The sequence below is a fragment of the Sarcophilus harrisii genome, chromosome 1 (genome assembly GCF_902635505.1).
Source record: "Sarcophilus harrisii chromosome 1, mSarHar1.11, whole genome shotgun sequence".
Classification (NCBI taxonomy): domain Eukaryota; kingdom Metazoa; phylum Chordata; class Mammalia; order Dasyuromorphia; family Dasyuridae; genus Sarcophilus; species Sarcophilus harrisii.
This window is the reverse complement of record NC_045426.1, coordinates 56,079,701-56,107,584: the sequence shown is the minus strand read 5'-3', so window position 1 is coordinate 56,107,584 and position 27,884 is coordinate 56,079,701. Positions and strand designations below refer to the sequence as shown.

General features: G+C 45.3%; 1 protein-coding gene across 1 annotated transcript; it reads right to left on the bottom strand.

The window, feature by feature from the left end:
* Positions 1-627: 627 nt before the first annotated feature.
* KLF15 (Kruppel like factor 15) lies at positions 628-27,688 on the bottom strand. The gene is made up of 3 exons (XM_023498224.2): positions 27,079-27,688; positions 17,812-18,902; positions 628-2,749 (listed from the first exon to the last, which is right to left on the bottom strand). Exons 2-3 carry the CDS (start codon positions 18,834-18,836, stop codon positions 2,578-2,580), a joined length of 1,197 nt encoding a protein of 398 aa, XP_023353992.1. The 5' UTR covers positions 18,837-18,902; positions 27,079-27,688; the 3' UTR covers positions 628-2,577.
* Between the last annotated feature and the right edge of the window lie 196 nt (positions 27,689-27,884).

Below are 27,884 nucleotides of genomic sequence, written 5' to 3'. Positions count from 1 at the left end.
AAAAGGCAAAAGTCTATTGCTTTTTCTACCACAAAGTGTTGTCTCTCACCCCCCTGAAAGATGGGTAAGGTTTGAGCGGGCAGAAAAAGTGGAAAAAGTGTCCAGAGCTGTCAAACTCAAGGGCAATGGATTGCTTGCAGCTGTGACACTCCCAATTTTGGCCCTAGTCAAATTCAAATGTAATAGGGAAGTGTTTAACAAAATAAATAAAAAACGCAACATAATGTCCATCTGTGATCTTCTATGGCAACAATTCTCTGAGATTTATTTCTATTTGATTTTTATACCACTGATGTAGACAAAGGTGTGACAATGAAACCAGACAAGACCCTTGTGGGAAACAGAGAAAATTCCAGTCCGGATTGCCTCCATGGGAGCAAGAGCTGATCAGGCTGGAGAGGCAGGTTGGGCCCAGATGGCAGAGGGCTTCAAATGTCAGGGTGAGGAGTTTCCATTTTATGGGGTAGCTTCAGGATCCCTTTATCTCCAACAGAGTCTGGCATCCCACAGTATAGAGAAAAACTTGTCTTGGACTCTTTCATCTACCACTCACTCAAGTCTAAACTTCCAACACAGGGATCTGTTTCCAATTTCACAGCTGAACAAATAAAAAAGGAAATACACAAGCACCAAAAGTATTTAAAATTTCCTTTTTTCTTTTTATTGGCAAAGTAAATATATTTTATGAAGGACAAAAGAAAATATACAGAATTGTAACTTATATACACTGGCTTCATAGATTTTTTTTATTTCAAATTTACACAAATTTTGATATGTTATTAAAAGATATTTTATATAGATGCATCTATGTACAATTTATTTACATACATTCATAGGATGTGAGATAAACCAGTCAATACAAGCTAGTTCATTGTATATTAATTTCTAGAGAACAGAAGGAATGCATCACTAGCGTAAGGTAGTATCTGGCGCTCTTACGTACAGCGTGCTCTTCGTTTCTACAATGCTCTAATGCTAGAATCGCAGTGTTTTATTTGGGATTTGTCTGGGACACAGAGAGATGAAAGAAAGCCAACTGATAGTTATCTCTGAACAGCAGCGTCTTAGTAAAGATAGCCCCCATCCCATTTTTCTCTGACTACTGAGTTCTATTGGAATCTACTGTTTCTTACATTAAGACAAACACAAATCTCTCTCTCTCTCTCTCTCTCTCTCTCTCTCTCTCTCTCTCTCTCTCTCTCTCTCTCTCTCTCTTGCTCTCTCGCTCTCTCGCTCTCGCTCTCTCACTTTAGCTCTTGCTCTCGCTCTCATACGTACACAAGCATACACATACACGCACGGGCTTGCATGATAAGCACCCACCAACAGGAATCTACAATGATTTGTTTTATTTATTTATTCATTTCTTCTTACCCATCGAGGCTCAGGGGGCTGCTGGAACTATAACAGAGCATCATAAAAGCCAGGTTCTGCTGTACCCAACATGGGGCTGACCTGGAGAATGTCCTCTTCAGGACGAAGGTGGGCCCACGAGCACCCATGCCATCTTCTCCCAGAGACATTCTGCAGGAATCTCCCACACTATACTCTCTATTGGGCTGCAGACCGGGTTAGGGGACTGGCCCCCTTCACAAACAAAATCCATGGAAAATAGGATAGATAGCCACAAAAATGTGAGTCGGGGGCAGGTGCTGGACTTCAATAGGAACTCTGTTCAAATCCTGTCTTCGACATTTATTCCTAGAGTGACCATGGATGAACTGCTTCATTTTTGCTTTTTTACTTCCTCATCTGTATAATGGGGATAGGGGTGACCTAGAAAGGTCCCTTCCTGCCCATGATCCATGACCACCAATGAGACTCGAAAGAAATGACCTTTAACCCACTTTCACTGATTCCTTCCTGAATTCTTGGCTTTTATGGGTTTCATCCTTTGGAAATATCTGTCAGTTCCAGATGGGGGGAAACAGCTGAAATCTCAACTTAAAAAAAAAACCAAAAAACTCCAAACTTCCTGAATCAGGACGGATCAAGTAGGAGGTAACAGACCCATCAAAAGAAACAGGGGTTTCTGAAACCCTCCTTCCCCTCCCCCACCCGAGCCCTTGGCAGTGACCATAGGGACACAAAGGACTTGTTTTCGTTTTCCAAAAGGAATTTGCTATATCCAAACTGGACAAATAGGCCCAGCTTAATAAAAACTCACAATGAATAGCCCTGTTTATGAGCAAAGCCCACAGGAATGCCAGAACTGTAATTAACTAGCTACAAGGAGCCCATAAATTTTCCTTGTGCCGAAGAAAACAGCTTAAAATAAAACACTGTAATTTCCGAGGGAAGAAGCGGCAGCAAAGACATGAAAAGGGGAGGGGACGGGGGGGGGGGGGGGGGGGGGGGGAAGAGGGGGGAGAAGAGCAGGCATAAAAATAATAACCGCAGAAAAGCTTCATTCTCAAATTCCATTTGGAGGACACAAACATTCATGTGTGGTGGTGTCAGATAACAGCGTTCCCTGTTATGGAGACAAATAAATTATCGCTATAAAAAACGGTGAACAAAGTGCTGGAGTCAGCTGTTCTCGGCCCAAGAGGTGGGAGGCGCGGGCGGGGGAGCGGGTCAATTCACGGAGGAGCGCACCGAGCGGTTGCTCCGGGGGAAGCGATGCACCTTGATATGCTTGGACAAGTGGTCACTCCGGGCAAACTTCTTCTCGCACACCGGACACTGATACGGCTTCACGCCCGAGTGGGAGCGTCGGTGTCGGGAGAGCTCGTCCGACCGGGAGAATCTGCCCAGGTGCGGGAAAAGAAGCCACTGGTTAGGACGGGACCTGGCGACGCGCGGCCGGGAGGGGCCTCGGGGCTGGCCCAACCCCCCCCCCTCCTTTTTTTGCGTCCCGGAGGAGGAAACTGAGTCTGGGCCACCCAGGCTCGGGGCCCTCCGGGCGCGGGCGCTTCCCGCGCCTGCTCCCCCTATATTTCACTGTCTAATTAAACTAATGCTCTCCACTCTCCTGGCACCGAAGGTGGGCTGGCTGCAGGTCCGGCCTCCCTCTTCCTCTTCCCACTGGTAGGAGGCAGCTCGGACCGGAAACAGCGCTATCCCCCCGCGGATGGGCCAGGGGCTCCCAGCTGCCCTGGGCCCCACGGTCTCCCGGAGGCGGCCAAGCCGATCCGGTTCCCATTTTGGGGAAGAGGAAACTGAGAAGTGCAGGCCTCTGCCCTGACCATGGAAAATGATTAGATATGGCTAAGGATACCAACTTGACATTTCGCAGCATGTGTCCTGGACCTCTCCCTCACTCGGAAAAACTTTGTTGGGTCTTTACTGGCTGCAAGTCAAATCTACATTCCTTAGCTTGGCATTCAAGGCCCTCCGGGATTCGGCCCAATTTGACATTATTCCTCTTTGTGCGCCCCCATATCCCAGTCAAATAAGGCAACTTTCGCATATACCCACTATACCTTCCCGACTCCACGCCTTCAGCTCACGCCATTCCTTAGGCCTTACCCCCAAATTGCTGCCTCTTGAAATTTTACCCATCCTCCAAGGCCCAGCACAAATCCTCCTCATCTCCCTCCTTGTCTTTCTCTTCCCGAAGGCCTGTCACAGAGGTGTCTCTTGCCTCACTTAGGGTAGAGTATTTATTCATCATTGAACAAACCCAAGGAGAGGCCAGCTGATATACTTTACGTAAGCCTGAAGCTAAAAAGTTTATTCTCCTTTTAAAAGGACTGGGTGTCTGACTATGTACAGAAAAGTGAATCAAATATCCAAAATCCTTTCCCTTCTCTCTCCTCTCTCTGTCTCTGTCTCTCTCTGTCTCTGTCTCTGTATGTATGTGTATGTCTCTATCTGTCTCTGTCTGTCTGTATCTCTCTCTCTTTCTATCTTGTCTCTCTCTCTCTCTCTCTCTCTCTCTCTCTGTCTCTCTTTCTCTCTCCTCTCTCTGTCTCTCCTTGTCTCTCTGTCTCTGTCTCTCCCTCTCTCTCTGTTTCTGTCTCTCTTTCTCTCTGAATCTCTCTCTCTCTCTCTGTCTGTCTCTCTCTCTCTGCTGTCTGTCTCTCTTACATCTACTTACCCAAAGCAGCCTAGTAAACAAAGTGGGGGGGGGGGTTTGCTATTTTTCAAAATTTGGACCCAGAATAGGCAGAAACATGGATTTGGCGAGCAAAACCACTTCTTAAAAGTTGAACAATGGACTTAATTCACACCTAAAACATTTGAGGATAACTTTTCAAAGAGATTTCCCCCTGAGTGGACTTATTCCATTTGGGAAGGACATATTGTTTACTAAGAAGAGTAAACAGACATCAACTTCAGAAGCCAGCTTGGAAGGAAAGATACCAGAGATTGTGTGACCAAGCAGAGAACAAATAGAGAAAACAATGCCAAAAACAGTATTTCCAGCAAGAGGAAAGTAACGAGCCCTGATCCCCAGGCAGTACCTAAGAAGTCTTTGTTAACACAACCTTTCTGAGCCTAGAAAGTCCCTCCCAGTCATTACTGCCCAATCTCCTCCTCATCCCCAATGCCAGCCTTCCAGGGTGGCCAATGGGTCCTTAAGCTTCCTACAAAGATTTCAGATGGGTCTTTGTCATCCCCCCTCATGGCCCCTTCTCCACTCTCATCTGGAGGTACTTCAGATGTATTTGGAAGTGAATCAGCTATCAACAGGAAAGAAAAGGGCAGAAAGGATTAAGTCCACTGAGAGCAAACCCCTGTTCTAGACTGCACTTAGAACAGGATGTGGAAGTACATGGAGACCCCTCTTGGGGTCCCTGGACTCAAGAAGCTCTCCTGGACTACTCTAGCTTAAGGTGTCAAGTTAAAATGTTAATTTAGAAGGCAACTTGGACATAGACTTGGACATGCATGAAAAAAGCATTTGTGGAAGCACTGCTTTAGGATAAATCACTGAGAACAAGAATATTATGGAAAGAAGAACTCTTAGAAGACAGAATATTGGAAACAGACTAAAAGAACCAAAAGAACAATAAAGGCAGAGACTGGATCAGAGCCTAGAACATGGCATGTTAGTGCTGAAAGGGATTTCAGAAAGCTGAATATCAAAGTTGAAAGGGTCTTTAGAACAAAGGAGATCAGGAAGTCTTAGAGCCTTGAAAGAGCACTCAGAGAACAGATTGTGAAAGTTGGAAGAGCTCTAAGAACAGAGCATGTTAGTGCTATAAGGGATTTGCAAACATGGACTCCAAAGTGGAAGAGCCCTTAGAACATGGAATGGCAGAACTGGAAAGAACCTAGAGTCTAAACTTCTTATATTAACCTGAGGAAACTGAAAGCTCCCTGAATACATTAGAATTAATATAGTAGCAGAATTGGAATTAGGATTTGGATCTCCTATCTCCCCAAACTTCGTCTTGAATGGGAGAAGTGAAATTGAGTTTGGAAAGGTCCGATTCTGACTGGCCAGGACTACAATAAGCAGGCAAGGTTCCAATTTTGATTCCCAAACTGTTCTCTGGGTCTCCTACCACGCTAGCCCCTACCCAGAGAAGCTCTAAATAGGCCTGTTAGGATACAAAAGGGGGCTGGAGACAAGGCCAAACAAATGCTGTTCATCTCTTTAGAAAGGATCCCTGTTGGGGCCGGAGGGGTGTCACATGGCCGAAATGTGTGTGTTACTTGAGCCATGGAAGAAGTGTGAGTTAATATGTTAAAAATACACTGGGTCTCATAACCAAGGTCTTAGTGGAGAGGCAAGAATTTTGCAACACTGTTCCCCAGAGCCCCTGGGGCAGATCGGCTTACTGAGGCCACGGAAATAAAACCCTAAGCATGTTGCTTGTGGACAAAAGGACAATTCCTTAAAGCCAACATGTGGGACTGGGAGAAAGCTGGGCATTCCTGAATCAAGGGACAAAACAAGGTACAGTGGAAAGAATGTTAGACCCGGATTTAAAGCCCATGCCTCCCCACTAACCATGACCTTAATCAAGGAGCTTCAATGGCTAGTTTCTCTTCTTCAGAATGAGTGAGCTGATCCTTGCCCTGCCTTTCCAAAAGAAGGTTGTGAAGATCAAATGAGATTACAGGCTGTGGAAACACTTTGAGACAGTCAAGTGCTTAAAAAAAAAAAGTGAACGGTTGTTTTTATGATCAAGTATTTTGTCTGGAATCACACAGCTAGTAAGAGGTAGATCCAGATCCCACTATTCTGACTTTGGACCAGGCAAGTTTTTTGTAGGATTTTTTGTTGTCAAAGAGGCTAGAAAAGACAAGACATTACATAATTAGCGAATTCCCCAAATCGTGCTACTACAGGCTGAATTCCAAACAGTATAGACAGTAAGTGTTGAAGAGATGCACAGAATGGAAAGATTATGGAACATGGAGGTGGTCAGAGAAAACTTCTGGGAGGAAGTAAAATGCAAGCTAGGCCTTTAGGGATAGACAGAGTTCAGATAAATAAAAAAGTAAATGGGAATGAATACAGCACAACATTTGGATGCTGGGGAAATGAGTCTGCCTGGAGCCAAGGATGTTTGTGGGGGAGCAATGGGAAAGAAGACTGGGGAAAGAAGAGCTTATGAAAGGACGTGAATGCAAAGCTAAAGAATTAAAATTTGATTTCAAAAGAAATAGGGGATTATCAAACATTGTGGAGTGAGTGAAGGTGGAAAACAGGATGATTCTGAGAATGGTATGCATGATGAATTAGAAAGGATAGAAGACCTCCTTTTTATTCATGATCTACCAACATAGACCCCTTAAGTCTTTCTCAAATTAACCACTTGATATGGTGATAGGTCTACTTGCAAATAATAAAGAAATAACCCAATCCTATCAAGAACAGAGAGGTCAATTCCAAAGTCACATAGCTATAACAAGGGCCAGATCTAAGATGAGATCAATTTTCTTTCCACTTACACAACAGGTTTCTTGTAAACCTAGCTAGAAAATGAAAAATTTAGCTAATGAGGGTACAAATGTGTGGTAATCTCAGAGAAAGTAGACTAATGAGATGATTCCAATGACTGGGAAGTTAAAGTATTGCAGTTTCAACATAAGTGAATGTACCCAAGACCAGAAGAGATTGCTGAGATGGGAAGCCATGTGATTATATGTTCAGGTTACAGGGGATACTTGGTTTAGAGAAAAGAAGATAGAGGAGAAAATGTAACTGCTGTCCTCAAACACCTAAAGGGATATAATAGTACCATGGGGACCAGTTCCTGCTTGTTAGCTCCAAAGGTAGAATTCAATTCAGTGAAATGACCCTGCAGTGAAGCTCATCTTCACTTAGTTTAAGGAAGAAGCTTTCCAGTAAAAGAATGGGTCTCCTTGGGAGGCAGTGAGCCACCTTTGTTGAGCAAAAGTGGAATTGACATCTGTCAGGAATGTCTTGTATATATGCATGAAGGGCTGGGAAGGACATTCCTATATTCAGGGAGAATACAAGATCTGTAGCTTTACAGTATTTTGCCTTTCTCAAAAAAAATTACCAACATATTGCTCATAAAATGGAATAAGATATGAGGATTCATCCTTGAAAGAGAAAGAATAAGTAGGCCATCTTTCCAGATAATGATAAGAGTATTATGCCTCTGGGATGATGTTCCCTTATGGCTACTAAGTACTTTTATATGGTTCAATCATTTATCATCTTATCATTGTAATATCAATTATCGAAAGATAATGATCAATAATCAATAAAATCAAATAACAAGCAATAGTGATGAAAGACACCACTGTTTTTTCCAGAAAAGCCAGTAGGATTTTCCAAGGTCAAAGGACATGTTCATGGCTGGATTGGAATCTAAACTCAATTACACATTAAGCTCTCCCCCTACATCACTCCCCCTAACTGCCAACTCTCCCTAATAATGTCACCTGAGGTCTCGGTCACTTGTTAAGGGGAGACCTTAATCACTGTCCTCTCAGCCTCGTGGGTGAAGGAGGCCACTGAAGGCCCTAAAGAAAAGGAGTGACACAAGGAAAGAGGTGTTTGGAGAATAATATTAACCTTGTATGTGAAGCTTTATGAGCCAACCCAGAGGACCTGTTCACGAGAGGGGGTAGCAGGTTAGCGCACACCTGCCCCCAAAGCCAGGATGGGGACAGAAAGCAGATAACCATTTCTTGGGGCCAGCCCACAGATGGCTGGCATGGCAGCAGGAAGACTAAACTGACCAACTGCTGCTCACCCACACCAGCCAAATCCTGTCTCTTTAAACCAGTTCATGTGCTGGGGAAAGGCAGACCTGATCCGGGACACAGATCTAATCTTTTCCTTCTTAATCTTAGTAAGTTCACTTTATCTCAGTAAACCCCTTTACCTGACAGGTATCCTGGGGTATCAATTTCTAGAATTAATATTGCATTAATATATCCAGATGTTTATTTTGCTGATTCATATGACCTTAGATTAGAGGACAGACTCTTGGAGGTCAGCTAATCCCAGCCCTGTCCAGCGAAGGAGCCCTTTCTAACCTGTTCCTGGTAGGTGGCCATCCAGCTTCTGCTTGAATGTGGCTCAGTGGAAAGAGCAATGATCCAGGAGTCAGAGCCCTGCATTTGAATGCTGCTTCTGACAGTTGCTACCTGTGTGACCTTGAGTTCTAAATTTCCTTATCTTTATAATGATGGGGTAGAATCGGGTGACCTTTAAGGTCTCTTCTAGATCTATGACTGATATCTTAGTTCTATCAAAAGGGACTTAGGCTTAAGTCCTGGCTCTGTCGTTAATTGCATAATCTTAGATAAATCAATGTATCTTAAATTCCTATAAAATGAAGTAACTGGACTTGATGATCCCTAAAGTCACTTCTAGTTCCAAATCTATGTCTCTTTTGTTCCTATGAGTCAATCCATGCAACTACTGACCAGCTCTTCATTACATCTAACCTTTAGTCCACCTCCCTGTAACTCTCACCACTTTCCCCATCAGCCCTATGGAAACAAAAAGAACATGAATGGATAGACCCTCTTCCACTCAGTGACCCTTTGGGTATTAGCTGATGGTCATCATACCTTTGCCCGAACATCCCACTTCTCTTCTGCAGGCTAAGACCCCTCATCCTCATGGCCACTCTCCCCTACTGGTGAATGTAGACCTGGAGCTGATTGCCTCCTTTTTGTTCATTAGAAGTAAAAATATGCCCACCTCTAGCATGCTTGCATTTTCTGAAGCAAGCTTGAAAGCAAAGCCTGGAATGGCTTTCAATTAGCTTGCTCTCACACCAGGGACCCAACTCTTGCTGACTAGCTGGGACATGTAGCTTTGGTTTCTCTCTTCATTGACTTGAAAGGACTTCATCTATTGGAGGTCTAGGGAGCACCCCTAGACTAATGATTCTCAAAGCATGCTCCAGAGAATCCTGGGGATCTCTAAAACTTTCAGAGGCTTACACATTGAAAATTAGTTTTTATCTTTAGAATGGTAAATATCTAAAAATGGTAAGATAAATTATTTATAAATATAACTCACATAAACCAAAACTATTTGGACAGATCCTCAATAATTTTTAATGTTACAAAGATACTGAGAACAGAAGTTTGGGAACTGCTACCCTAGATAAGAGAGAGTGACAGACTAAAACAGGTTTGTTCCCATGTTCAGGAGAGATCTGAGAGTATGGTTGGCTTAGCACAAACCTATTCCCATTGCTTGGGACAGTCATTAATGTACATTCTCCTCACAGATTCAGGAACACAATAATAGTAATCATAATAATAATAATAAAGATAGTTAATATTTATATAATATTTTAAGATTTACAAAGTACTTTACATATATCATATCACTGAATCTTTATACAAAGTGTATGGAGTGGATGCTATGGTTACATCCATTTTACAGATGAGGAAACTGAGGCAGAAAAAAGTTAATGATTTTCTCAGGGTCCCATAGTTAATAAGTACCTAAAGAAAGCTCTGAATTCACATCTTTCCACCAAATCCATCATTTCAGCTATTATGTAACCTAGCTATATTATCTTTATATATCAAATGGCAAAAGATACAATGTATTTTATACACCTTAAGTCATATATATATATATATAATCATTATTATAAAGAGCTACATAAATATGAGTTGCTAGTATTATTCAACAGTAGCACTGGTTATAGTTAGAGAGGAAGTGGGCAATCACCTATGATTTAAAGGATTGCAAAAAGGCCCCCAAATCTCTAGTCTATTGGTTTAATAATCCTAGCATTTGAGTTTCTTTGTTTTATTTTGGCATAGTGTCTCTAGAAGGCTCCTTTAAAAAATATATACTCAGTTGAAGGATCTGGGAAGGGAAAAAAAATCTGATTGGGATAAAAGTATAGTAGGAAGAATAGAGGTAGGGTGGAGAGTGCAGAAGCAAATCTCCAAATTACTACAGGCTTGTCAAATGGAAGAAGGGATTAAGTTAGTGTATGTGGTTACAGAGAGCAAAACGACCATAAATGGGAAAGAAGGGAGAAGGCAGATTTCAACTCAATAGAAAGGAGAGGTTTGCAACCATTCTTTGTTTATCAGTAGACCCCCATCCCTGACAGCTCACCATCACTCAAGCTGCTTGAGTAGAGATCAGATGATTTTCTACTATCCTATTGAGCAGGGGTCCTCAAACTTTTTAAATAGGAGGTCAGTTCACTGTCCCTCAGACTGTTGGAGGGCCGGACTATAGTAAAAACAAAAACTTTGTTTTGTGGGCCTTTAAATAAAGAAACTTCATAGCCCTGGGTGAGGGGGATAATCGTCCTCAGCTGCTGCATCTGGCCTGCAAGTCATAGTTTGAGGACCCCTGCTATTGAGGCTTTCCTCAGAGCCGGGGTGGGGGGCAGAGAAGCTTGATATTCTGTATCATAGAAGGGCCTGGCATATGACCTCTTAGTGGCCACCTCAGCTTCCCTGCGCCTATCCCTGGAATATAAACTGCATGGTCTGCAGAAATCCCACTTCTCACACCTCCAGAGGATCGATAAGGGTTCTTCTATTGCTAAATGATATTATTTAATCTTTGCTGCATGGTGTAGTGCCTGGCTAGGAAGCTAGTCAGCTGGGTTCCTCTAGTCCCAGCATTGTTACTCACTTGCTGCAGAACCTCATCAGAGCTATTTCCTGTTTCTTGGATCTCAGGCTCTTCCTCTGTCCAACTGGGAGAATAACCTATGCCTCTTCTTTCTTATGGGGATGTTGTGGGGATCCAGTGAGAACCCAGGTCTGAAAGAGCTTTGAAAATTTCAGGAATTCTTTTGGGCCAGTCACCTAGGAGACCCTTCAGTGAGTCACTGCCATGACAGAATTATGTAATCAACAAAGGTCCAGTGCACTGACACCTCCTCATGTCTCATTACCTACTCTCCTTCTCCCTGTTCAAATGTTCTTCCAGGAGAAAATGCCACACATGTCTTCATAAGAAGGGATCAAGGAAGAGAAATTGCAGTGGAGTGATGGATTTGGAATTAAAGGACCCTGGGTCTGAGTCACTCAGCTGCCACTTATTACCTGAGTAACCTTGTAGGTTCCACTTCTTTTCTCTTGAACTATTTCCTCATGAGTAAACTCAAAGAGCTGTAGATCAGGGACTTTATGTTTCAGGATCCCCTTTGGCAATCTGGCAAAACCTTTAACCCCCTTCTCAGAATAATGTCACTAAGTGCACAAAATAAAATATATAGGATTATAAAGTAAAATAATTACACTGAAAATAGTTATTAACATATTTTTTAAATATTCATGCGCCTTATGTTAATATCTTTGGTTAGATGGTTACTGGTGATCCTTTTAGGTCTAAGGAAACTCATTATGAGTAGAGACTTTGATTCTTTTCACTTGTATCCTAAGCCCCTAGCCCAGTGCTGACACATAGTATGTGACTAATAAATGTTTATTGATTGACTGATTGTCCCTATGATGCCACCCTCCCCCCAGGAGGATTTGCATTTTGCTAGGGAACAAAGCCCCAGGCAAAGAAATGGCAGAAATTCTCACCCTAGTGAGATAGGAAGTAGAAACTAAAAGTTGAGAAAAAAAGGGGATTTTCTCTACAATGCTTCATCTGCTTAATTATAAGACCAGCCCTAATCTTTATGATTTTCTGACTCTAGCTGAGCTGAATAATAAAACGAAAGTGTCCTATAATGTTAGAGCTTAAAGAAAGTATTTTAAAACACAAAATGTTCACACAGAAGGACCATTAGAATCATTGGTAGAACACAGAATGTCCCAACTAGATGAGACCTTAGAGCACTGAATTATGGAGCTGGAAAAGACTTTAAAGGTCATCTTGCAAATGAGTAAACCAAGGCCTGATATGGGCAAAGTGATGCTCAATGTCACATGACTATTAAGTGACATAATTGAGATTCAAAGCCAGGTACCCTGAGTCCAAATTTGGTGCTTTTGCCACATCATCTTGTCACTTTAGGATGGGAAAATGTCATTCTTTCGTAAATGTAGCATATAAAGAAAGAACCATGATTCATGACTGAGAGAAACCTTTTAAGCTCCATTATCCTGCCTCTGTTTTCATAGATAACTTTATTCTGAGTCATGAATACTTCAGGAATTTTACAGCCGATTCTATCCTTCCTCCCCCACCAAAAAAATACCAAAAACCTATTATGGCTAGAAATATCATTAAGGAGTGGTCTAGGAAAGAAGTGAAATTAGATCAGAAACCCTGTAGTTCTATTTTTGCAATTGACCTTGATGTGACACTTCCTTCTTTAAACCTCAGTTTCCTCATTTGGAAACAAAGAGACTGGATTAGATGATCTTTTAAAATCCCTTCCAACTCTCATGGAATTTTATGATCACATGAAACAAATATTCCAGCATTCTCTTTGCAGTTCCAGTCTCCATTGCACCAAAGTGTCGGTGGGGTGGGCTTTGGTTGTTTTAATAAAATGTTCTATGTCATGGGGCAGGAAAGGGAGAAAAGAAGCATATAAGGTATGCTCATAAAGAAAGATAATTATCTCCCACATTGATCAGATATCAATGGTCTTGACCATTCACAAAGAAGGAAAACTACCTCTTACTATGAAGAGACATCAATGGTCCTGATCATTCATAAAGAAGGATAACTACTTCCCAGGTTAAGGAGAAATCAATGGTCCTGATCATTCATAAAGAACGATAGCTACCTCTCAGTTTGAAAAAACATCAGCAGTCCTGACCTCTAATATAGGAATCTATATAATATAGCACCCCCAACATGACACCATCTGGCTCTGCCTGAACAATTCCAATGAAGGGAAATGTGCTACCTCACAACAAGCTCTGTTCTATTTCTGGTCAGCTCTAGCTGTAAGAGTTTTCTTAATCTGTCCCCTTTAATTTACAGACAACCACAATAGAGCCAGAAAGGGTCATAGAGAATGGCTAAATTCTTCTTTGTATGGATGAAGAAACTGAGCTCTCAAGGTGAAGTGGTGGCTTGCCCACTGGTCTATCATGAATTTCACCTTCGTGTTGATTGCCCAGATCCCAATTATCAAGTAGTGTAGGCTGAAAACAATTCTTTCTAAAGTAACACTCTTAAAAATAATCTAGGCAAGTACCTCAATCCTCTACTTCACATTGGCAGCTGAAACTTTATTACCCAGCAATCCTCAAGAAGGAGAAGCTGTAGGATCCAACCACACTGGGCTTATGTCCATGCTCCATCAGGCAGAAGTCTTGTAGTGGACAGAGTCTTAGATCTGAAGATCTAGGATTAAGTCTTGGTTCTACTACCAATTAGCTGAGCTATCTAGAAAAAGCCATTTCACATGTCTAAAACTCAGTTTCCTTATCTATAAAATGGAGCTAATGTCTACCTCCCTCCAAAGATTGATGGGAGAAAAAAACCATGAAAAGCGGTTCATTAAGTATTATAGAAATATTAGATATTATTAGTGTTGGATATCACCAATGGAGCATGATTTCCTCAGAAGGATCAGGTTAAATCTTGCATCTATACACTCCACTTTTCTGCTTGATCTCAGGTATTTCAGGTAAAGTAATTCCTTTTCACACAAAGCTTGACAATCTCTGATTTTATAGTCATACCTCAAACTTAAATAAAAGACTAATCTATATCTCCAAGTTATCCAGGCCTATGAAGAAGCAATTGGGTATCTTGGATCATGAGGTCATGACCAAGGCACCACCTGGTGGCAGTGTACCCTAAACACAGGTCAAATTCCTATAAGCACTAAGCACCTTTTCAAATGAATACTAATTCAAACGAGCAAGTAATAACATGTGTCATTAGAGTCATTTTACCACAGGGACAAAGCTGGTTCTGCCAATTCCCAAACCCTCACTGTCAGATCTGAAGCCAAAAGAAAAAGGGGGATTCAAAAGGAGACATTTGAACCCAAATAACTCTTGCAGGGGAGGATGCTAAAGAAAATAGTGCAGCAGAGAGCTGGATTAAGAGTCAGGACCTGGGTTCAAATCTTAGCTCTTACCCCTCACTCTCTGTACGTCACACAAACTTTCTGGGTCTATTTCTTCATCGATAAAGTAAAAAGTTTGAACTAGATGGCCTCTGATATCTCCAATATCTACGATCTAGATGTTGTCCCCTCAAAAGGTCAAGGTAAGAACAGGGCACAACACTTAACCTCACTGGGTTCACTGCTCTTTGGCACCCTGCTGCAGGAGGGAAGCTTGGGGTATGCACACCAAAGAGCCTAACTTGGGGCTGCAAGGAGGTGATATGACAGTAAGGAGTTCTAGACTTCAGCTGCAACTCTGCTATTGACAAACTGTATGACTTTGCACAGGTCCTTTCCCCTCTCTACACCTGTATGACTTGGAACAGGTTCTTTCCTCTCTCCACAAAAAAATAAGAGTTTTCCCACCTAGGCACACCACTACCTTCACTGGGTTTGCTGCTCTTTGGTGCCCTGCTGCAGGAAGGAAGCTTGGAGTAAGCACACCAAAGAGCCTAACTTGGTATTGCAAGGAGGTGATATAACAATAACTCTGCCACTGACAAACTAGGTGACTTTGAACAGGTCCTTTTCTCTCTCTCCACACCTGTTTTCCTCCCTAGTAATTGATGTGCCAGCACTAGAAGATTTCAGAGTTCTCTCATAGCTCTGCCCATTCCAAGATTAGACTGGCAGTATGAGATTTATATGCCTGGAATATACTCACCCCCACACTGAGGAAAGTGTAGGGGAAGGGGAGGCAGCAGGGTGTGCCAGATCACTAGAGATTTTTCTCCAACTCTCTTGCATTCTGTCCCCAGAGAATTTGGAAAATGGCCATTCCTGATCTCTGCTAAACCAGTAGCTTACAGGGAAGTGGCAGAAGGTCATGGGTAAGTGTAATCATTCAGAAAGGGCCTTTATAATCAAAGACATTGTTTTTTAAAAGTTCCACCTCTCTGGGCCAACTGTGTGCCCTAAATGGAAAGGGACTGAGTTTTCATTTCAACATAAGTGTTCTCCCTGAGGGCAGGATCTAGAAGTTTATTACCCATCGGGGAGTGGATACTTTTGACTTTTCACAATTTAGCAGACACAAGTACACACACACACACACACACACACACACACACACACACACAGACCCCTCTCCACCCAAGGGTTCAACGCTATCACAAATTCCATTGAAGACCCTAGAGGGTTACTATTTCCAAGAACTTGAAGGACAAGTATGTTCTTTAACAAAGAGAAAATGATTTAACACTCCCCCCATCCCAAATAAACACACACATAAAAATACGCCCGCGCACATGCACACACACACACACACATACACACACACACACACACCAGAGCAAGAGCCTGGAAGCCCAACAACTCTTGCAGGCTAGAAATTCCTGCGGCATGAGCTACATGGGGAAAGAACATGGGCTTTGGAATTACATGATGCCTATGAAGTCCTGGAGAGCATGATGAACTTCTGGAAAAGGTAAAGAGGCTTATTTTTGCAAAATGATTTGGGAGCTGTTCAGAACTTGCTCTGCCTGAAGCTACTAGTGGACTGAGAACCCTAGAATGCCAGTATCTGGAGGTGGAAAAATTACTTGTCTCTGCTCAGCACACAATCACCAAGTTCTTCCAAGCCCAACCACCAAGACAGGCCCCACAATATTCCATCCAAGTCGGGAAACCTGACTGCTACTGGGTGAGGCTGGGCCGGGCACAGAACACAGCCCCAGCTGGCATGATAAATGCTGATGACTGAAATAGGCCTGAAGATAGTTTAGCTCTAGACCTGACGGTGCTACTGGGAAGTTCATTTTTCTTCCCCAGACCTCAGTTTCCTTTTCTGTAAAATGAAGGGAGGTTTGACTAGATGGTCCCAAGCCTTCAGGTATGCTTGGAATTTCTTGGTATCTCTCCCTGCAAAAAGTTCGGTCCCCTCCCAGCGATGGCCCTGCTCCAGCACGCTGACTGATTCCAGCACACAAGGAGCAGCCTGTGTTGCTACCTGTGGACATGGACTGTTCAGTTATCTTAGACAGAGCACAGGCATTTCATGTAAGAGGTTTAGGACTAGAAGAGACCTTGGAGGTCATCTAGTATAACTCTCTTGACCTCTGAGACCCCTTCTCTCTGGGATGGGAATACCCAGAGGCTTGACCAACTACTACTCAACCTGTTTTCACTTCTTCCATGAAGCTTTCCTTGATTAGTCCAGTTCATAATGATTTAGAGGCAGCAAGCCTGATGTGAAGAACAAGGCCTGGGTTCAAATACTGCCTCTGATGTTTGCTAAAACAACCTCTCTGGGGACTGGTTTCCTTCCCTCCCTGAAAATGAGGGGTTAGATCAACATAACATCCTCTTCCCACTCTCTCTAGAGGAACCTCTGACTTTTCTGTCCTCTGAATTCCTCATGTACACAAAATCTATACCAGTCATTCAACATTTGGCATGTAGTCCCAGCCAGGCTTAATTTTCAGGATGACTTTCTCCTTTCCCTAATTAGGATTTGTTTCATCTTCTGTAAAATGGTAGAGTTAAGATTCTAGTCAAAAGAGTATCATCAGACTTGGAATCAATAGCCTGGAGTTTAAGTCTTGGCTCTGCTACTTAATTGTGTGACTATGGCCAAATCATATCCCTTTGAGTCTCAAGTTTCCTCATCTATAAAATGGGAGAATTGGGTGAAAAGCACAAAGTCACTTCCAGGTCTAACAGTTGATCAATCTAAGGTACTGGTTCAACAACTGAGTCTTTATACTGCCTTATATTCTTGATCATCTTGTTATCTCTTCTTTATTATTATTATTAACTTCTGCAGGGAAGAAGCTATGACTGACTGATCTCTGCACCCCACCCCCAGGCTGTTACTGATCCTCTCCACACCACATCCCTCCCCCAGAATACAGGCCAGGGCCTTGCACACAGTAGGCACTCAGTAAATATTTGTCTGGTCGACTGACTGGTGAACTTTGCCCCCTTTCCAACAATGGCTGGAGATCTCAGACAAATTCTGGTCACAACTTGGACGACTCCCTATCTATTGCCCAGTTTACTCCTAAGGTGTCCACCTCAGCTCTCTACACAGCAAACACTGCAGCTGCAATGAGACTAAAGTGAGAACCGACACGAGGCAAGCTCTGGCAAGCCTCCCATAGGTGTTAGGAAACCGGAAAGCAGTTAGTTTCTTGCTTTGGAAAGTGATGTGGCTCAAGCACACGTACAAGGAGCTCTAGCTCCGGGGGCTGTGTACCAGCTGTTGGAGAGTGGTCCCATTTGGCTTTGAGATGCCACCCTTTTCTTCTGGAGAAGGGACTTGGTTGAAACCAACAGGGAGCCTTACTCTACAGAGATGTTCTGGGGGAAAGCACAGCCCTCTCTGCTAGGCCCTAACTGGAGGGGAAGGACAGGCCCGCCACACCATAGGCAGTGGTCCACATGCCAACCCCAGGATACTGACCTCCAGCCACACCCAGGCCACGTGCACGCGAAAGGCTTCTCGCCCGTGTGCCTCCGCAGATGGGCCTTTAGGTGGCTGCTCTTGGTATACATCTTGGTACAGCCAGGGAAAGTACATTTGTGCATTTTAATGAGTTCCGCTGCTGGGTTCTTTGGAAACTTCTGGCCTACCAGGATCCCTGCGGGTCCTGGCACCATGCCCCCTGGACCAATGGGCTTGGCTGCAATGGGCACCGGGGCAATACGCACAAACTTGGAAGGCAAGTTCAAGTTGGAGGACTGGACAATCTGTGGCACCAGCGCAAAGGTTTGCCCCTGGATGTTGACGAGGAGTTGGGCGATTTTAATGTTGTCTGGGGTCTGGCCTGGCGAACTGGGCCCCGTGCTGGACTCCTGTTTGATCTGCATGGGTTGGATTTGGAGGATGACGGGGATCCCGCCCTCGGTGGCCGCTGTGCCATTGGAGCTGTGGGCACCTTCCGTGGAGCTGCCAGACTGGGGGGTTTTGCTTTCTTTCAAGCTTCCCCCAGGCAGGATGTGGTCTTTATGCTGCCCAGAAGAGAGCTGGTTGCAAACCCGAAGGTCCTTGGTCCCATTTTCAGATCCTTCCTTGAGCTCCAGCTCCATATTTTCCTCCAGGAACTCCTCAATCTCTTCCAAGGTGGGCTGAAAGAGCCCCATGTCTTCTGGGTCTGGGAAGCGGAAATGCTCCTCCTTCACCATGGGCTGGCACCTTCGCCAGTCCCACCAGGCCACGGGGCTGCCCCCCAGCGTCGCCTGCGACAGCAGGTAGTCTAAGATGCTGTCCTGGCCCTCAAGGCTTGAGGTGCTCCCGTAGCTGGAGCCTAGCACTTGCGAGTCGGGGCTAGAACAAGAGCAGAAGCTGGAGGAGTCGCTGTCGTCCTCTGACAAGGGAGAGGGCAGCATGTGGTAAGCCCGCCCGCCGGCTGGCATGTCCCCCAGGTAGCCAATGGGGAACTTGGTGGTTGAGAAGGACTCCCCCACCGGGAGCAAGTGATCCACCATTCCTAGAACAGTGCTTCTGGGATGGCCACCAGCATAGACTAAGAGGTCCCAAGGTCAGACGAAAACCTGCAGAGAAGGGACAAGAGGCAGAGAAGTCAGCCCACGGTTCTCAGTGCCCACTGGCAAGCCCGTCAGAGAAGGCAGGCTGGGAGTTCAAACATTGCCACACGCTCAGCAAGGGCTCTATCGCTGGCGAATTGTGTCTGCCTAAGCATTTTCCAAGATTGCACCACCTGTTTGCAAAAGAACCCTTTCCAAAAGCATTTCACAACTCTGGGCCCGTTGGGCTGCAGACAAGGGCTCCTTCCCAGAATCCTCTGGGAAAGGCACAGTGAATATGCAGAATACAGTCATTCAAAATGGCTGCCAGAAAGGGACATCCTGGTTGACCAGATAGTCTATCTGAGTGAGGAGCATGGAGTCATCTATGGACATAGAGCATAGGTTTTGTGGCTGCAAGGGCAGCCCTAGGGAGTGCAGGAAGCTTCACGGTATCCTCAGCATGGAAGATACATCACGAATGAAGTACCTTCCCAATGGAAATTAGTGTAATAAAGAAGAAGAGCTCCTGCTCTAATCCCAGGAAGGTCACTAATCTAAAGCAAAACTCTTTCTCTGGATCCCGAATATTCTTCTGCAAAATCAGAGCGCTGAACTAGAATTCAGGGCTCTTAACCTAGCACTGGGAAACTCAGGTTCTTATCTATGCATTTCGGTAATTGTATTTCTATAAAATTGATTTCCTTTCCAATTCCATGTGTTTTACTTTACACATTTAAAAATATCATTCTGAGAAGAGGTCCACAGGCTTTCTCAGGCTACCAATGGGGTCCACATATAGAAAAGGCGGTACTGGATGATCTCCAAGGCCCCTTCCCGTTCCAAGCTGCTATGATCGTTCTAGAGTCCTATAATGACCCATTATCGATCAGGCCATACTCCCTCCCATTGAACTGCCATTTTGCTGGTGGCCTGACACTGACTTTTCTTCCCTCTGTATAGAGTTAACAATAACTAGCTTGGTCAGAAGTGCTACTTCTCAGAGGAACTTTGCCCCTTCAAAAGCATTGCAGCTGTCTTGTTTATCAAGGCTAGAAGGGGGAGGGGAAAGGGGGGAAGGGGAATGCATTTAATCTGTGTCCAAAGCTTCTAAGGTTACCCGACTTTGGCTACACATACGTGAAGTTTGTGCTGTACAATGGAAATGGTAAAGCCCCCTTTATCAATTGTGACAAACATCCTAATGAGCTATTTCCAAAGGAGAGGGATGGAAGATTTAGGCCCACCCAGAGTGGGAAAAAGCCTTGGGCTAAGAATGAAGGGACTTAGAATTGAGTTCCACTACTGAACTTGGGTAAATTTTCCCATCTCGTTCCCTCCTCCTTAAGAGGAGGGTAATGATACTTGCACAATCTAATAGGGCCACTATGAGTAAAGTGATTTCTGAAACCTAAAGAGCTATCAAAAAAATCAGAATTATGATAATGTCCCACCAGTTCTCTAGAACTTTGGGCAAGATAGAAAAAAGTCATCATCCCCACTCTCGCCCAAGACAACTCATTGTCATTGGCTTGGTGGAAACCCTCAAGAACAATAGGAAAGAGATGCAGAGTGGAATCTGGGGTACCTCCCACAAATAGGAATGCAAACAGGCCTTCATGTCATTTTATTCCTCCTCAAAGTAAATGTTCTCCAATTTACAAAGTCAGTCCCCAAATCACGGATTGTCAGAACCAGGAAGAACCTTAGAACATAAACTATTAAGAGCTGGAAGAACGAGGTTAGAAAATAGAATGTTGGGCTGGAAGGGATCATAGAATATAATATGTCAGAGCTGGACAGGCTTTAGAACACAGAGTGCTATAAAGTGAGAAGGGGCCACCGACATCTCTCATTTTATATATGTGGAAAGAGATTATCCAGGTGTGGTGAAAGTTACCCAGATCATATCCGGGATGAGCTTCAAATCCAGAATATATATATCTGCTTTCCAATACGTCCCCATCACATATGTCTCATGGACATAAAGCATGAAAGTCTGTAAAGTCCTCTTCTCATGATGGCCCCATGGAATGGGCAGTACAAAGATTATCACCTCCCCTTTACAGATCCAGGTCTTTCTCAGAGGTCACACAACCAGAAAGTGGGATTCAGACACAGGACAGAGACAACTTCCAAGTTGCCACACCATCATCTATACTACACTGTTCTTTCCTATTCCTTTTGCCTATCTAGTCTATCCTTCAAGGCTTAGAAATTGGGTTTCCAGTACTGCTTTTTGTCACTAACTTGTTGCATGACTATAGAATTCACTTGATCTCCTAGGCTTAGTTTACCTATCTAAACAACAGCTGGATGCCTCTAAACTTCCTTCTAGCTCTAGAATTCTTGTATTCAAGATACCTACCCCTATCATTATATAATTATTATTGAGATGGGCAAGGCAGTTTTAAACTCCCTGCAATTTGCTCATATGAAGCATGGGTTAATTGCTATTAACCTCCACATGTTCCACCCTAACCAATAGCACTGAAAAAGGGGAATGACGTACATTTCTGTATGACTACTTGCCATCTAGGGGAGGGGTTAGGGGAAAGGTGGAAAATTGAAACACAAAGTTTTGCAAAGATTAATGTTGAAGAATTATCCATGCTTAAGTTTTGAAAAGTAAAAAGCTTTAATTAAAAAAGTGAAATGATAAGAATCTGATGCACAAGGAGAACTGTGACTTGGGTCTTCAACATATCTAGAAAAAAGAAAGGACTGAACACAAGGTTAGGTCTAAGAGGATTAGAAAGAGATAGACCCAAAGAGATCACTTATTCAGACAAAACAGAATCCATAAATGAAAATCTGGATCTTAAAAGTCATCTAGTCCAATCTTCTCTGAATATGGGAAGAGGAAACTGAGGCCCATGGAATATACCCATATGGTAAGGAGAGGGCCAGAATTGCCTCAGGTTTCAAAGGCAGCATTTTTGCCATTGGTCTGTGGTATGCTAAGAGATGGGATTTGAACCCAGGGGCTGGATCCCAGGGCCTAAAGAATCTCTGCTATTCAGGAGAGACCCACATTCATTCAATTGAATTACTAGAATGATTCTGCCTCTTCACAAAACCCTGCCTGATGTTGGCTTTAATGAGATGTCAGAGCTCAAGAACAATTTAATCAGTTGGCAAATGGAAACAATATACAGCTTTCAAAAAAAAAAAAAAAAAAAAAAAAAAGGAAAGAAAAGAGTTGTTTGTTTTATTTTCAGGTCTGGGACACTCACGGAAACGGGAACTGGAAGGCAACAAGTCCTTCGGAGAACTTTCTTGTTCCGCTGTTCTTAGGCTCCATCACCATCTCTAGGTAATGTCACCACACTGGACAGCTGTTGCATTTTAAGGTCCCGACCTCATAAAATACTCTGTGTGGCCCAGTAGGCACAGCTATCTCTGGACTGAAAATGATATATTCTTTTAAAGAATCTTTTAAAAAGAGATGGAACCTTTGCAAATAAAGATTGGTATAAAAACAAAAGCTAACAATAAACATTGAAAAATAAATAAATAGCCTTCTTCTTGGCCCCTGGACCAGTAGAATGCAGTGGACTCAAATTCAAAGGCCTACATTCAAATCCTAAGCCAATTACTTTAGCTTCCTTGAGCCTCACACTTCCTTCTCTGCAAATTAATGAAATGGGACTAGATGATCTCTACAATCTTATCTATTTCTTAATCCTGTCCATGTGCCTCAGATCTCTGAAGAGCAGGCCAGTCATGACACCAGACCACTCTCCTGTACCTGGGAAGCCCATTGCTTCAATGACAGTACTAGGAATCCCTGTGCATATAGGGAAAATGAAACGAGTACTTACTACATTTTTCTTGGAATTCCCCTAGCATTTATCTACTTTGTGCTTGGCTGGGCCTGAGCATCAGATGGTATGAGAGAGAAAAGAGGAGATTGTGATCTTCATAGTTCAGTTGAAGGGTGCTAGTCCTGAAGACTTGCGTTCAAATCCTCCCTCAAATGCTTACTTACCTGTGTGACCTTGAGCAGTCTATCAAAGAGTTTTAATTAAAAAGAAAGATAAGAAGAGTCCCCATCCCTACAGAATAAGCATTGTAATGGCTGGGCATATAAAAGTTATAGACAGAGTACATAGAAGGTGAGCAGTTAGGTGGCCCAGTGAATAGAGTGCCGGGTCTGGAGTCAGGAAGCCCTGAGTTCAAATTTACTCTCAGTCACTTACTAACTCTGTGACTCTGGGCAAGCTACTTCACCCTATTTGCCTCAGTTTCCTACTCTGTAAAATGAACTGGAGAAGGAAATGGTTAACCACTCCAGTATATTTGCCAAGAAAACCCCAAATTTGGGGGGGGGGGTTTCTTGAAAAAGAGTCAGGACTGAAAACAACTGAACAGATAGAACATCAAATGAAAAGGGCAAACTAGTAGCTGAAGGAATAGAAAAGGGCATTTTGCTGAGTCTTGAAGGAAGCCAAGGAAGTTTTTAAAAAAGGGAGATGATGTGTCTGAGCATTCCCAAGCAAAGAAACTTGTCTGGATCTCAGTTTCCTGATCTGTAAAATGAAAAGATACCTGTGAGCTACCTTCCTGCTCTTCATCCATGACTTAACATATATAAATAACACAAATAATAGATGACAGAACATGATCCAATGTCAAATATTTTGTAAAAACCAACTGGAAAAACCAGAAGGAAAAATCATTTACTCTTCACTAGCAGAGAAGTTCTATAGATAAAGAGTTATAAAATGGGAGATGAAAGAACTAACTTTTAGTCCTCATATAGGTCATGAACTTTCTGTGTGACCTTGTGCAAGTCACTTAACTTAGAATCAACTGAAGCCAAAGAGAATTTATAAAAATGAATCTGGTTTAACCTCCTGCCCTTATTTCTCTGAAAAGTTTCCTGTTCCTTTGGAGAGTGAGAGGATTTGGCTAAAATAACTTCTAAGGTCTCTTCCAGCTATGACTTCCTACATGATGAAGCTCCCAAGGCAGGACCCTCATAGTTTTAACATTCTATGATTTGATACAAGAAAGTGTTCCCTAAAGAAGTGGAATTTGAACTGGGCCCTGTAGGACTCAAGAAAGAAGGAAAAAAATATTGCTGGAGGAAGGCAACAAGAATGAGCAAAGGTAATAATTGCATCTTCATTTCTGGATTTGCTGGGAAGAATGAGAATGAAATTTGGAGAGGCAGATCAGACCTTGGGTACCAGCCTAAAGAGTTTTAGGTTTGAAGTAGTGGGGACAATTGTCGGTTTGTGAACAAACTTAAAAGGGAAACTGCAGATCACTGTAGTGTCACAGACTGATGTATTAAGGGGGAAGAGAGACTACAGGAAAGGAAAACCAATTAGGAGGTGAGAGACTTTTCTCCATTTAAAAGAAAATACAAATTACATACTTAGATTCAACAATTATAATCTGGAGTTTGTGCCGGGGAGGCAGGTAGAGGAGTTGCTACACAGCCTTGTAGGTAAGAAATCCCAGAGATTTTCGAGTCCAGTCTCCTCTCATTTTACTGAGGGGAAAGCAGGTTCAGAGGGGTTAGTTGCCCACAGCAAAGCCTAGACTTGCAAACCTAGGTCTCCTGGCATTCAGACTTTCTCTCTTCAAGCCACAGCTCCTTTCCCATCCAAGGCATGATCCCCAAACTTTCCCTAATGGTTCCTTCAGGCAAGACAAGATTACAGGGTGGGGAGGAGGAGAGGCCATAGATGAGGAGATAAAGAGGGACAAAACCAATCTGGAAGGAGGAATCTCTTCTCAAAGTAGCTCACGCCAAAAGCTTGCCATTAGGTTCATAGGAAAATTCAGGGGGGAAGAACAAGTCTGATTTCCTTACAAAATAAGAGTCTCTAATCAACTTGGTTCCAGATGCCAAAAAAGCACAGTAGGGTCCCGCAGCATTAGCACCTACATTTCAGCAACATCTCACCCTTCAGAAAACTGGCCTGCTGCCTGGCTTCTTGAGTAATCAGAAGCACTCCACAACTGTAAATAAGCCTCCCCTTTTTTTCTTCTTTTTTTTTGGGGGGGGGGTGTTGCGTGCGTCAGAATTTCATTAATGCTCACAGACCAGTCTTCCCAAAACCCTGGCGGCGCTTCCTTCCTGGGGTCTTCACCAAACCGTTTGCCCATCTTAGGAGCAAGAAGAAATCCATCTCAGCCTTCTCGGAAGAGGGCTGGAAGGGAAGGCCCAGTCAGGCGAGCGCTGGGTTCCTAATCCCCGGTGGGGATTGGGGGGGGGGGGGGGGGGAGTGTTCAGGTTTCTTCCAGGGCTTCGCTGGGCCCCGGGATGCCCATTTGCTAGGGGCTGGGAAAGAGAGGAAGATTTGGAGGCAGCGAAGGGAGGGGCTCGAACAGCCCAGGGCTCTCTTTGAACTTCCCCACCTCTTGTTTGTCAGTAGGGTTGGAAACACTCTGGGACGGATCCTGCTCCGGCGTCATTATGCAAGATGAATGCCCGTTCCCTTTGCCCCCAGCATTCGCTGGGGCCCCCAGGCATTCAGCCATCGAGCACAAGGCGACTCCAGGCATTTCTATGCTAATGTCCCGGGCCTGAATGGGTCTGCACAGAATGTGCCCCGCGATTCAAGGCATGGGAGAGAGGGGGAGGGGAGGAGGGGGGGCTGCGTTTCTCAGCCACTGAGACACGAGTTATTTTTAAAGGTTGCTACAGAGCACCTGAGCGCTGCCCGTGTGGGTGCGTGTGTGTGTGAGTGTGTTTTTCCCTTTCCCACTCCCTGAATAAACATCTCGAAATGCCTCCGGTATGTGTCAATTACACCTTGTTCAGCGCTGGGCCTGAAGCTCTGAATGGTTCCGATAGAGATGGCGCATAACCAAATGCTGGCTGTTGCTGTGTCCAAGCTCCCCCCCCCCCCTCCCCCCCCCCCCCCCTTTTTTTCCTTGATCCCAAAGAGCTAGGGATGACCGACAGTAACCCTGCCTCTCTCCGTTTCTCCTGTCAACAGGACCAAAACAGCTAGCGGCCAAGCACACGCGAGGCGATCTGCACCCCCTGACTCGTCCGCCTCCAGTCCCAGCTTCCCGACCCCTTCTCTCCAAAACAGCCCAGCTGCGGCGTTCCCGCAACCCCACGATTGCAATCCGCGGGCAGCCTGCCAGCCTGCCATCTGGAGAAGTTTAAGTGGGAAGGGTTCCCCTCCCTCCCCACCCCAAAAAAGCGGATTCTTCTAGTTGCTCTCCCCTGGTCACGGCCAGCGCCCCGAACACCGACCCCGGGAGCTGGGCGCTTGGGTCCTTGGAGTCGCTGCCATCTGGCCCCCAGCGCGCCCATCCCCATCCCCGCAACCTGGACACACAAACAGCTCAGGGCCGCATTCCTGCGCAGCGCCCCCTTCCTAGCCCAGGCTGCGGGCACCCCAGCTCCCAGCCCCGACCGACCGGAGGGCTCGATCTGCCCGGGAAGCCAGGCACCTGGCCCCAGTCCGGACCCCAAACCCCAGCCGGGCCGGGTCAGTGGCCCGGAGTCCCGGTAAAAGGGAGCTTGGCCTGGCCTGGCTTGTTTACGCCAAAAACCCACCTCCCAGAGGGCCGACCGGCCGGAGCTCAAAGGCCATGTTCCATCCCCGCCCCGGGCCCATATGGCTGTAAACACGTCGGCCGCTTCCCAGGGAAAGCGTCCTTAGATCGGCTCCGCTGGTCCAGGGAAATAGCCCGACCTCCAGGGCTGAGCCCCCTTCGGTTGGAGCGTATCCCCACCTACCTAGCCACCGCGAGCGAGACCCAGCACCGTACCCGCACCCCAGGGACACACAGACCTGGAGCCCCACTCCAACACGTCACCCGGAGATACAAGCTCCCGGAGAGACACATTGGCACACATACACGTAAGACAGACACGCAGACACACACGGACACACAAACACGTAACGGAGACACACGCCGAGGTAGACACACATAACAGACACGCAGACACACAAACATGTAGGGACACTCAGACACATACGTAGAGGCAGACACACAAGGACACAACAACACGTAGACCCAGAAGCTAATGGAGACATGTAGACATAAACAGATTCACACGGACACTCGGTTTCTAGGGTCACACGTCCCAGCAGCTTCCCGCACTCATTTCCCCTCCAGTTAAGCAGGTCCCCATTAAGATTCCTCTCACTTCTTCCCCCTCCACCCGCTGTCCGTCTCCCCAGTTTGATCCTAGGCTCTCCCCTCCCCCCCACCAGTTTCCTACCTGAACTTTGCGCACCGTGAGAATTTGAAGGGATCGGAGAGGAATCAAAATGGGGGTTAGTGCAGGGGGTGCACCCCAAAAAGAGAGGGGTTCGCCAATCCAATTCCGAATCCGCAAGAGGTCCTATTTGGATGGGGGGGAAAAACACACCACCACCCCAAAAAGGGGGGAAAATTAAAAAAAAAAAAACAATCCCGCCTGAAGGCTATGAAATGAGCAACTTTGCGGGCAAGCCAAACAGAGGCGGGCCCCGTGCCCTTGAACTAGAGCGAGCTGGCTCGCTCGGGCGGGGCGGAGGGAGGCAGGCGGGCGGGCGGCCCGAGGGGGCAGGCGGGCGGCCGAGGAGGCGGGCGGCCGTGCAGGGGCAGCAGCCGGCGCTGCTGATGTGTCCTTTAGCCGAGCGAGAGTAGTACTATATGGCCGTCACATGACCGCAGGGAGGCTAGCCCTGGGAACGCAGGGGAAGGCTTGGAGGAGGCTCGGCCCCAGCGAGCCGGCCTATTGGCCGCCGATGCTGCGAGGGGGCCGGCCCGTCAGTGCCCGAGAGGGGCGGCCCCGCGCGCTCGCGCTCTCCCCGCGTCCGGCCCCTCCGGACCCTCCTCGCCTCGGCGTCTCTGCGCCTCCAGCCCTCCGGAGTGGTGGAGGAGCGGGGAGCAAGGAGCCCAGGGCGCAGCGATGTCACGCACCCTCCTGGCCTGTCATCCTTTGCCGGAGCTGGGCGAGCCAAGTGGGCGCGTGGAGTCGGGCTCTGCTCACAAGCGTGAATGAGTCCGAAGGAAAGCGAAGGATGCAGGAGGCGCGTGCGC